The sequence below is a fragment of the Pygoscelis adeliae genome, unplaced genomic scaffold (genome assembly GCF_000699105.1).
Source record: "Pygoscelis adeliae isolate BGI_AS28 unplaced genomic scaffold, ASM69910v1 Scaffold9, whole genome shotgun sequence".
Lineage (NCBI taxonomy): Eukaryota > Metazoa > Chordata > Aves > Sphenisciformes > Spheniscidae > Pygoscelis > Pygoscelis adeliae.
This window is the reverse complement of record NW_008825557.1, coordinates 2,995,994-3,008,296: the sequence shown is the minus strand read 5'-3', so window position 1 is coordinate 3,008,296 and position 12,303 is coordinate 2,995,994. Positions and strand designations below refer to the sequence as shown.

At 37.7% G+C, this 12,303-nt stretch overlaps 1 protein-coding gene across 1 annotated transcript in view; it reads left to right on the top strand.

The window, feature by feature from the left end:
- The first annotated feature begins 409 nt into the window (after positions 1–409).
- Positions 410–12,303, top strand: part of KCND2 (potassium voltage-gated channel, Shal-related subfamily, member 2) — a 294,641-nt gene continuing 282,747 nt past the window's right edge. Inside the window, exon 1 of the mRNA XM_009332280.1 lies at positions 410–1,583. Coding sequence (XP_009330555.1) covers positions 469–1,583 — 1,115 coding nt within the window. The 5' untranslated portion in view covers positions 410–468. The remainder of the gene's footprint in view (positions 1,584–12,303) is intronic.

Below are 12,303 nucleotides of genomic sequence, written 5' to 3'. Positions count from 1 at the left end.
CTCCGGCAGCGGGCGGGGAGCGGAGCGGAGGAGGGGCGGAGGGACCGGCTGCATCGCGCGTGGAAGAAAATCTCCTTCTAGGTGGCTGCACCGCTGCACCAGGTCTGCTAGCCGGCTCCTGGGGGTAGCGCTTTGTGGACCGTTGCTTCCATCCAGGGGCCTCGCATGGACCTTGTATCCAGAGGATGTGGCTGCTAGAGCAGCTGCTTTGCATACGTTGATTTCCAAGTGCCCTGATTTATTGTCCTAACTGGCTAACCAGCCCCTGGAAAGGATACTCTGGGATGAAAAAAGGGAGGAAACAAAAAGGAAGCAAAAAAATTTTCGGTTAATCACAGCAATGTTCAGAAATTCTGTTGCCTCAAAAATATGTGAGCATTTGTATTTTTCTTTTCCCTCTCTGTTTTAGTGGCTGGACCAGGACTGTCTCTAGATTGACTCCCTCAGCTGTAGTAGTTGCTTGGGACCATGGCAGCAGGAGTAGCAGCTTGGTTACCCTTTGCCAGGGCAGCGGCCATAGGATGGATGCCAGTGGCCACAGGTCCCATGCCAGCTGCTCCGCGGCAGGAGAGGAAGCGAAGCCAGGACTCTCTGATCGTGCTGAATGTGAGTGGCATCCAGTTCCAGACATGGCTGGATACCTTAGAGCGCTACCCCGACACTCTGTTGGGCAGTTCGGAGCGGGACTTCTTCTACCACCCTGAGACACAGCAGTACTTTTTTGATCGGGACCCTGACATTTTCCGCCACATTCTCAACTTCTACCGTACCGGGAAGCTTCATTATCCCCGCCAGGAGTGCATCTCAGCTTACGATGAGGAGCTGGCCTTCTTTGGCATCATCCCTGAGATCATTGGCGACTGCTGTTATGAGGAGTACAAGGATCGCCGGCGTGAGAACGCCGAGCGCCTGCAGGATGATGCCGATCAGGATCATGCAGCTGAGAGCTCCCTGCCCTCAATGACAGCTCGGCAGAGGATGTGGCGGGCCTTTGAAAACCCACACACCAGTACACTGGCTCTGGTCTTCTACTATGTCACTGGTTTCTTCATTGCCGTCTCTGTTATTGCCAATGTGGTGGAGACAGTGCCCTGCGGGGCAAGCCCGGGTCGCATCAAGGAGCTGCCCTGTGGGGAGCGCTATGCTGTGGCTTTCTTCTGTCTGGATACTGCCTGTGTCATGATCTTCACGGTTGAATATCTCCTACGTCTGCTGGCGGCCCCTAGTCGCTACAAATTCGTGCGCAGTGTCATGAGTATCATTGATGTGGTCGCCATCATGCCGTATTACATTGGCCTGGTGATGACAGATAATGAGGATGTCAGTGGGGCTTTTGTGACACTGCGAGTCTTTCGTGTCTTTAGGATCTTTAAGTTTTCCCGCCACTCACAGGGGCTGCGCATCCTAGGCTACACCCTGAAAAGTTGTGCCTCGGAGTTAGGCTTCCTCCTCTTCTCACTCACTATGGCCATCATCATCTTTGCCACAGTCATGTACTATGCAGAGAAAGGTTCGTCAGCCAGCAAGTTCACCAGCATCCCTGCAGCCTTCTGGTACACCATTGTCACCATGACAACACTGGGGTAAGTGCAGCTGGCGTTTGGTTACAGCCAACATTTCAACAAGTGTATTGGCACGAACGGCAAATAGTCAATTTAAAAAACTGTTGATAGAAAAAATGCAAGGGTAAGTTTTTGTTACAGAACTTTATGAACACGACTCACCACTTCTTTCTGAATGTTTTACACATGCAAGTGAGTTAAAAGTGTTGCTGAAGTTAAAATAACCCGAACCCCAAAACTGCAGATAAGCTGAAAAAGCAAACAACAAAACAAACCAAAGTAATCTGAAAACTGTTTGGTTTCTTTGCAATTTTCTCTAACATTTTACTTGGTGTTGGGTAGTGAAATTGGAATATTTTATGAATATCTGTGAGTTATCAGTGGGTTTCTAATAGATTAATGTGTTTGCTGACAGGACTTGTTACAGTGTTGCTAAAGTAGTGATAATTATAAGGAGAACCCAAGTGCAATCTTTTAATTTGGTCATACATAAAAGTCTGCCATTTTGTTTGAAGTGATGGATTGATGTAGACTTGGATATTGAGTTCGGTATTACAAAGCGATTTGTTTTCATGAAAATAAAACAGGTATAGATACCTTAATCTTCACAAAAATTATTCCTGATGTTTTTTAAGACACTGGATAAATTTCCTTTGATTTCCATGGACCTGTAACTTGTAAACGACAAGTGTCAAACTACACTGGCTGGCGACAGACTCTGGAAAATGATCTGAGGAAGTGCGAGACATAGGACAGATCACACATATGTCTTAAAACATAATTCTAATGGCAATATAAATTCTTCCAGAGAATTAGGAGTTAAAAAATGCCACTGTTGACATTAGACCCCAATGCAGTTTAGTGGAAAGATGGGAGATAGTATTATTTTGTAAAGTCTCTGATACCAGAGTAATATTGTACCAGCTGATTCTTGTGCACCAAGTTGTAAAATGCATTTGTCTGTAATTATAACAGGGATTTAGAAGGTTGACTAATTTGAGGAGACAATTTTTTGCCCTATTCTTAATTTTGAGCTGTAGAGTATCATCTGTGAAACTGAAAATTTGTTGATTCATTAGAAACTGTCTAGTTATTTAATAATTACAGATACTAAAAGACAAACTTTTCACTTTCATGAAGACAAAGCCCATCATTTTATTAGTCAAACATTTTGCCACATCTGTTGGGACTTTTGAGATTTATGAAACATGTATAACTTTTAAATGTAACAAAATGAAAGTGCATTATTAAACTATTATGAAGAAGTCGATTTATTATGTGCAATTGTAATTTAGTTGGGAAACGCACATAACAAAATATTGAAAAAGATAAAGGGACTGTCTTATGCCACCATTTTTTATACAGAGCTTTTATCTTCAGCATGATATAACAAATGAAGATAAATATAGTGCATTGTAAATATTTCATACTACTTGTAAGGGCAAGTTATGCTAAAAAGGAGTGACAAGAGCTTTGGGGATTTTAATCTGCATTTTAGGTTCCTGGGTTTTTTTGGTTTTTATTTTCTTCTGGTAGTGACAAACTGAAGGGACAAGTTAGCAGAAGGAACAAGTCGTGCATACTAACTAGTTCCATAGTCCTGTATTTTCTGATGCTGATACTTTTTGCCACATATTTTTAATTAGAACTGCGATGGTTTCAACAAATTAGGTCTTAAGAATTTACCAATATTTAGAATCTGTGATCTTATTATAAAAGAGCAGGAGCTGCTCTGTGGGTTTTTGTAACGAAAGGTGTTTTTTGAGTAAGTTGTTCTCACTGTTACGGACAGTTTGGGCAGTACTTGTCCATGGTACTGAACATAATTTTGTCTTCAGTTTTATGGGCAGTTTGCAATTGATTCTGAGATGGGTATGGTATCTATTGGCATTAATACGGTTTGTTTGCTTCTTTCACCAAAAAATGAGTATTATTCTATAGTTGCAGGTTCTGAGGTATTGCACTGAGTAAAATCTTCAAAAGTACTGATGAGATTTGAACATCATTAAAAGTATCTTTGAATAGAGCCTAAGAACCTATTTTCAAGTATGCAGCCCTACAATATTTAGGTCCGGAGGGGAAGAAGAAGGCTTAAAAAGAGTACACTCATGCTTGACTCCTTTTTTGAGGTACTTTGCACAGAGAAAGTTTTGAGCAGGTTGTACAGAGATCCAAAGTTTCACCCTCAGAAGTTCAGGTATGATTAGAAGTTCAGATATGACAGACATCACAAATTTCTGGGAAATCTTTAATCAATGCATTAGCTAGATGATGTCCTTTTAATAACATCATGACAACCACATAAAGATTATGTTTAAATGTTAAATACATATGAATAATTTAAATCGAATTAACATAATAAAAGCTTTGAACTCTTTTTAGTTGACAGAATAATTACACAAAAAGAGAGGCAAATTAAAAGGAAAACCAGCAAGGGTCAGTGAAAGCTGATTGTAATTAGTACTACTACCTTTTCTCTGTGCTAAAGCTTCTCATCTCTTTACTACTATAGAACTCCCATTCACTTTTAATTTTAGTTTTAGCTGAATTAGGGCTATATAAATGGGCTGTATATGAACAACTTTTTTCTTTTAGCAACAAAGCTAGATGAAGTCTTTATTATTTAAATGACAGTAGCACACAGCAGGTTATGTGAAATATTACAAAAATATATGAAATCTAATACCGAATAATAGATTAACATAAAGTTGAGTTTTTGAGTCTTGGTGTCATTCTCATATTTTGCTAGATAGCAAGGGTATTGAGTAAGCGACCTTTGCTATTTGGGGAGTTATTATCTTGGAAGCAGAGCTATATTTCTCAGTTCTGCATGATTGCTGAGCAATTAAAGTGTCTCTAAAATGCATAGATTACATTTTCCTCTGCAGAATGCCAGTGACTTCAAATATTACTACATTTTAGCCTCCGAGGATATCCCAGCTATTAACTGTTCTTGACCGCTCAACTCAAGTAGTACATAGTTGTACATAGAGAAGTTATATGAAAGAAATTAAAGAAAGGGAAGAAAGGAGGAAAGGAAGAGAGAGAGAGTGAGAAAGAGATGAAGGCTGAAAGAGAGAGAGAAAGAGAGAAAAGAGAGAAAGATGACTCTAGAATAACAGCATGCACTCTGCCAGAAACTGAGCTGTCTGATTTCGAATTTCAAATTAGTGTTTTATCAGTATTACTTGTAGCAAAAGCAAAAGTAAAGTAGGGACAAGGGACAAGAAGGGACAAGAGAATAAAATTGAAAGAGGTCACAAAGCAGTTTGTGGAGATTCAAGATAACAATGAAAAGCATAGAAGTTAGGGGCATAAAGGTCATGCAACTGGGTAGTGTAAAACCTGGCAGAGAAAAAAGCTCAAGTCTATTAAATTGGGACTAGCAGACTTCCATGTGGGCTTGTGAACATCTACACCCATAATGACACAGTTATGGTCACCTTCTGCTGTCCCCTCATAACATGATAATCTAGTAACTTTCCTTCTGCCCTGTCAGTAGCCAGCAAATGAGCTGGAATAGCTGGTAAAGTTTTGATGGTATAAGGGTAATGTTTGTTCCCAAATCAGGCAGAGCTATAGTGTAGTTCATGTTTTATAAAGATACTATACTTAAATAAGGAACACAGTGCTCTTCTGTGACTAGTTCTAAAGCAATCTCACTGCTATATTAAACTTATATACTTATAGGCTTTACATTGGGTAGCTTTGTCAAGTCATGCGATACTTTTGTAGGTGAGCATAATACTTTATGAAGGGAAGCTTAAACACGAGACTATTCATTTATTTTCTTTGATTGTATAAACTAGAGCTGTGTCTTCCAGAAAAGATAAAGCAACTATTCATTTTCATTATTTGTTAATATAGCCCATAATGTATGAGGAATCCCATCTAAGATATCTCAAATTCCCTGAAGACTTTATAATCGAACAGGTGACTGTATGTGACAACAGAAAGCCTCAAATGGTGAACAGGGGAATAGGGCAATGGATTTCATTTTCCTGCACATTCTATTCTCTCCCACTTCACTCCTTTTCCATTCTTATTGCACCCCTATGGGTATATTCCATCTATTTGTTTTCTTTACTTTTCTTTCAAACTATCACTTTCCACAGTCTTCCTGTTTGGGGATTTGTCTGTTGGCTTGGCACCTTTCCTCCCTTGTTCAAGACGAGTTTAATGTTCATATTAAGATTCTTCTGGCTTTATTTTTTCTGCTTCTTTGTTCCAGATTCCTCATTCATCCTTCACCACTAGATCAAATCTTTCATTCATCCTCATTGTCATTCATTTGACCTGAACTTTCCTCATAATAGTTTTTTTTCCCCTGACCTTTGTTCGATAGATTTTTTCCTTATGAGCATCATAAAATTTCCACAGCATCACTTTTTTCCCAAATGCCACACACATTATCTTGTTTTCCTTTTCTGACTGTTATGAGTGCCTTTAGTTTTGTGTTATCTCTGTGCGCTAGTTTGAAAACATACATCTCTTCTGAACTTGCATTAAAAAAATTGAGTTAAATAAAATCTAACAAGAGAGCACAAAATTAGAAATCTTTGTTTTGTGAACAATTTCATTAAAAGTTTAGAAATACTCTTATGATGAATATTACAAAGGTAAATATTAGCAAAGTTGTAATATTATTTCTCTATCTCGTACGTACATATTGGCTCATTCCTTCATTTTGTGTTTGATATTTTCAACACTGTTTCAAATAGCATTTTTCTATTTTTGTATTCTTATATACAACCTAGTGAATTTTGTATTTTATGAATGTGTTTGATGTCTCAATCTATTTTCTCTTCACAGCAGAGACGTTTAGCCTGAATAGTTAGAATACTATATAACAGAGGAGGGACAAAGTGTAGTGTAATCACCTTCAAAGCACATTACTAGATATGCAAAAAGGGCTCCAGGGAGAATCTGAAATACTGAAAAGTAAGGGTCATTTTGATGGCAGTGAAAAAATATTATTTGTTCTCTAATAAAAAGATTACTCAAACTTTTGACAAAACAGTATTGGGCTGTTGTTGGCTTGACAGAGGACAGGAGTCATTATATTCTTATTTAGTTGCACTGAGGACCAGCTTTCCTGTTCAAAAAAATCCTGAAGATCTCTTAGAGTAACAGGAGTTAGTTTACTTCGCTCATTTTTCTTGAGCATGAATTTCCTTACTTCAGCTATGAAGAGCATGAAGGTGATGCTTAACAAAAAGATCTTTCTGCTCAGAATCTAATTTATTTGCTCCTTTGGGGGAAACAGATGGAATTTTGTTTCCTTGTTATTGTGAGTCAAGAGTAAGAACAATGAGATTGGTGCGGGCCAGGATGTAGCAAGGAAATATGCTGACGTAGTACAGCAGAACAAGTCGTCTCAGAGAGTAATTATGACTGGTGCCTGATCTATTAATTATGGCTTATCATTCAACTAACCCTCAGTGAATACTGTGATTTTAGTAAAATCCTTAAGTGATCGAACCCAAGAAGTTCAAACTGAGTGATGACAATCTGTACTTCACTCACATCATTGTGCCTCTGTCTAAGAAGAAAAATTTGCAATATAAAAGCCATATAAATCTACGAATACAGTATTAGAAATAGTGCTACTGCCCAAAAAAAATCTGGAAATGGAAACTGTATTTCTGAACATGGGAACTTACAAATGCTGCAGAAATAAAATTATCCAAAATAAGTTGAGAACGTCTTGCAACTTCAGGGTGACAATTAACTTTTCAGACATTTGAAAGAAAGTCTAATGAACTACTCCTATTACTTGATTCTTACACCATTATAGTCCACTGGCAGCAGTTCATAATTTGCATCATGGTAAACTGATGAGAGAAGAATCTGGTTCAGAAGGGGTTAAGTGGATAGATTGTTCAAAAGAGGGAATATAAATTAGAAATACAGAAACAAAATTTAGATTCAGCCTTATCAGGTTTCATCAGTTACCTGACAACAGAGCTGACAGAGTGATGGAAAAGATTCTGTATATTTCTGTACCTATCATTTATCAGGCAATAGATGGGAGCACAGATTTTTGTGCAAGACATAGTCTTTAAAACATCTTTTTTCTGCATTGCTCATGCAATGGAGGAAAGGTTTTTAAATTCATAGACAGTGCTTTGAAATGATAGCTCTATGCTACATTTCCAAGAAAAATAATAGTTACCGTGCTTGGACTTCAACCCCTATCACAATTAGTAGCCTACCATTATTTCTTATGTATTTTTTGCTGAAACATATGATTTTGATCTTCCTGTGCCTCTGGTAATATTTTATAATCCCCCTGTTAAGTAAAAAAGTTGTGGGTTTTGGTTTGACAAAAAAAAAAATCCATTTTCACCGAAGTACACAAAGAAATTTGCATTATTTCCACAGCATAGACGTAAATAAATGTGAATTGAGATGAAATACAAAATAGTGCTTTTGACTAGAGCATCTGATGTGCAACAGGTGTAAGTGTTCTGTAGAAAAATACTGGATACAAATATTTACTCAGGTATCTGGTATGTGAAGGCTCAGATTTAAAAATGAGCACATATGAAGATCATGTGACCAATACATCAGTCCTAGAATATTTTAGCTTCATTAAAAAAAAAAATCCAACAAGATTCAGCTCTATTATAATTAAAATGAGACTGCATTCTTTTTCTCACACCACCGTAAACACACCTTATACATTATTAGAAGGCATATCTTCATGTACGCAGTCATCAGTAGAGAGTTCCTATTACCATCAGTTCAGATTCTAGCAGTTAAGTGCATTTACAAAAGCTGACAAAACATTAAAAGACTGCTATCTGTGTAAATATTAAAGGTACAAAGATATTATTCATATAAGCTGTGCTGGTTTTGTCTGGGATAGAGTTAATTTTCTTCATAGTAGCTAGTATGGGGCTGTGTTTTGGATTCGTGCTGGAAACAGCGTTGATAACACAGGGATGTTTTAGTTACTGCTGAGCAGTGCTTACACACAGTCAAGGCCTTTTCTGCTTCTCACACCACCCCACCAGTGAGGAGGCTGGGGGTGCACAAGAAGTTGGGAGGGACATGGCTGGGACAGCTGAACCCCCACTGACCAAAGGGATATTCCACACCATATGACGTCATGCTCAGCATATAAAGCTGGGGGAAGAAGAAGGAAGGGGGGGACGTTTGGAGTGATGGTGTTTGTCTTCCCAAGTAACCGTTAGGCGTGATGGAGCCCTGCTTTCCTGGAGATGGCTGAACACCTGCCTGCCCATGGGAAGGAGTGAATGAATTCCTTGTTTTGCTTTGCTTGCGTGCGCGGCTTTTGCTTTGCCTATTAAACTGTCTTTATCTCAACCCATGAGTTTTCTCACTTTTACCCTTCCGATTCTCTCCCCCATCTCACCCCAGGGGGAGTGAGCGAGCGGCTGCGTGGTGCTTAGTTGCCGGCTGGGGTTAAACCGCGACATAAGCAATCGCGTGTCACATGTGTATTTAGAAAAACAGTTTCCTTTCTTATATTCCACTGCACAATATTGTTCCCTACTTGTCTGCAGGTCTCCATCCTGAAGGTGAAAGCCTTTGGAGCCACTGTGTAAATGAACTTAATTAGGGCTTGATCCTGCACTGTTATAGAAAATGGGAGGTTGCCTAAAAACCTAGAAAAATGTTATTAGTATGAACAAAGTCAAATTTTGCATATTTAAAGTATTTAGGAGCAGTATTTTGCATTTCATCCCCGGGTTTTCAGTTTCATCCATGTTACTGGTTTCTTTGATCTGGTTGGCTTAACGGTGAAGTCAAGTCTTACAGACACAGAGATCTCCTGGGTTTCTTAGTTTATAGGAGCCAAACACTGCAAGGAAGATTTTTAAAGGCATTTAGGTATCTGGAGATACAGATAAGCACCCAGCTTGCATTCTCAAAAGAGGCTTAGGTGCTTAGAAACACAAAGGAGAACAGTTGAAAGCAAGTAATCTGGGAAACTAGCTACCTAGTCACCTTAGAAAACATAGCCTTATGTGCACAAGAATAACAGATAGGATAAGTAGAGTACTGTACTGAGACTCTCTGGGTATGTCCTACCCCTATGAGACTCAAATGGATCTTACAAGGGTTCAGGTCTTGTTAAAATACAATATGCCCTATATTCACATAATACTGTAGAAGGAGATAGAGTGTTGTGTGTATGGTATTCTTAGGAAAGAGGAATAAGTAATTAAAGAAAAAAAAAAAGGTAATATGACTGAAAGAGTAATGGAAAGCATCCAAGGGAAAATATATTTTTTGATCCTAATTTTCTGTCTCTCTGTTTTTCAAACCAACAGTTCAGCATGAAAAGATGTGTAAGAAATGTGAGTTATGACATGCAGATATTGTTAAATTAGTGAAAATGTTTTTAGAAACCGGGTGCAAAATTATAAAACAGTGTCAGGTAGGAGATGCCATTTTTTCAAAGAAACATCCAACCTGAGGATTTATTGGTTTTGATAGGTCTCATATTTAGCTTATATACAACAAATTTGTTAAGATGCTAATGTGTGGTAAGAAAAGGTAAACTGTAATTCTCAATTTTGACCACTGCAAATTCATCCCCTTCTCTGGTGTGCTGGAAAATATTTTTATTTTGTCTCTATTTGATTTTTTTACGTATATTGTTTGTAGACTTAAGTGGGAGGTTTGAGAAGTACTTTGCCTGCATGTGCTTTTTTTTTTTTTTTTGCAGTAATATGAGCTTTGTAAGCATGGTCTCTAGCTCTGCTAGTTGATTTTTACCTTATTCTGTGTTCCTAAATGAAACATCTTTAAAACACATTTCCATTATTTTTCCTGATTCTTTGTATAAAAAGTTATTCTCTTGAGGTAAGCATCTTGTATCACAGTTCTTTCTCTTTGAGGAGACATTGTGATTTGTGAGTTGACTCTTAACCAGATGGTGTCTAGCCCAGCTTTGTACTACCACTTGCACTAAAGCTTCAAATAAAAAATTAACATGTGAAGCAGAACTCCCAATATTAAGAACACTTGTATATTTTTTCAAAATATGATCTAATATAACATAATATGAACATTAAAAAAAAAGTTATAAAATCTGTATCCGCATAAATAAATTTGGCTGTTTGATTATTGAAGACTCAGTTTCCTTAGATAAAACTTCTTATGGTATAACAGACAATATAAACTTCTAGGAATTTATTTAATTAGTCTGAGTACTTTGGTAAATTAAAATAAAGTAAGTATATTCCACTACAGTTTTAAATCACCTTGGATAAAAAAAAAAACTGTGAAACTCCATAAAGGTACTTATAATGATCTAGTTTTATGATAATACATTAACATGCTGTGATTAATTATTATTTTGGAAAAAAATTATTTCAAGGTCCAACCCCAACTTTCTTCAAACGTGTATCCAGAGACATGGGTTTTCTTGCATTGTACTGGCAGATTCTCAAAATATTTTGGCTGATACACAGGGAACAGTCTTTCAAGTTACCACTTGCAAGCTTGGCCATCCAGACATTCCTTGTGAAACGCTGAGAGTCAGACACTGAGGGTGTGAAGGACGTAATTTAACATTGTATAATAGCTCACAGTCTGAAAGTGTCTGCTGCGTCCCGACTCTTTGCTTCTTTCAGTAAGATGAATGAAAAGAGTTTTCTGTATGAGAGCATATGTAAAGTGGGATCCTTTACTTTTCATTGTTGTTACTGTTCATCTCCCCCTTTTTTGTAACCCAAAAGAGGAATTTTATTACTGTGTTAGTGGCCTTACTTTCAGTTTCTGCAACTTTCATCTCTCCCACTTGCAGTCAGTTAACAATTCCCTGAGCATCCTTATCAGGTATGGACAGCAACTACTGCACTGTGCGGGGTTGCTTAGGAACAAAATTGATGCTCTTTGACACAGTGGATTACAGCTGCAACATGCTGATCCCCAAATTCTTCTGCTTCCCACAGAGGAATGAAAAGCAGAGAGGTTGAAGATGCTTTCCAAATCTGACTGTGAAGAGGGTATATACTTTTTTTGTTTTAGGATATCTAATCACTTCATTGTTGGTAAATAGCAGGTTAAGAATTGTGGCCTTTCTACTGAAAGTACAGCAGTACCGAAAAATCTTTAGTAACAACTCTTTTTAACAGCAACTTTGTAATTTACATACCACGGTATGTTGTATTACGTACAGAATTGAGAATTTTTAGCTTTTCTAAGCTTTTTGGTTGGCTTTAGTTACCGATGCATTTGTTTACATCAGTTGATCAAATCCATGTTGAGACATGGATATCAAGGACTCGGGACAGGCAGAACTAGACATCAGAGTATATACACCTATTCTCATACTCCTAATGAGAGCTAGATAAGTTATAGGTGCAGCTATTTCTTGAGTTTATTTCACATGTATTTATATAAAATGAAACTTTGAATATTTGCATTGTAAACTCTACAGTGATTGAGAATTTAGTTAGTAGTTACCTTTCTGGCACCTGGATGGAAAACTTCAAAGAGTACAAATTGAAGCTTCCCCGCAGACAATTTAGAGTAAATCTATCCACAGACTGGCTTAATGATTTGACAAGCTCGGTATTAGTTATTTTCCAAGTGGAAGGGAAGCTCAAGTTTTATCTGATTTGCTTGTGAACACAGTAATCAACCTACAGGATGTTAATTTGTGTCAAAAGGTGCTGAGTTTTAGAGGTAATATTATAAAGGAAGCTCCTTACAAAAAACCATGTAATGTGTGATACATACGCTATCCTTCTTGGACCAT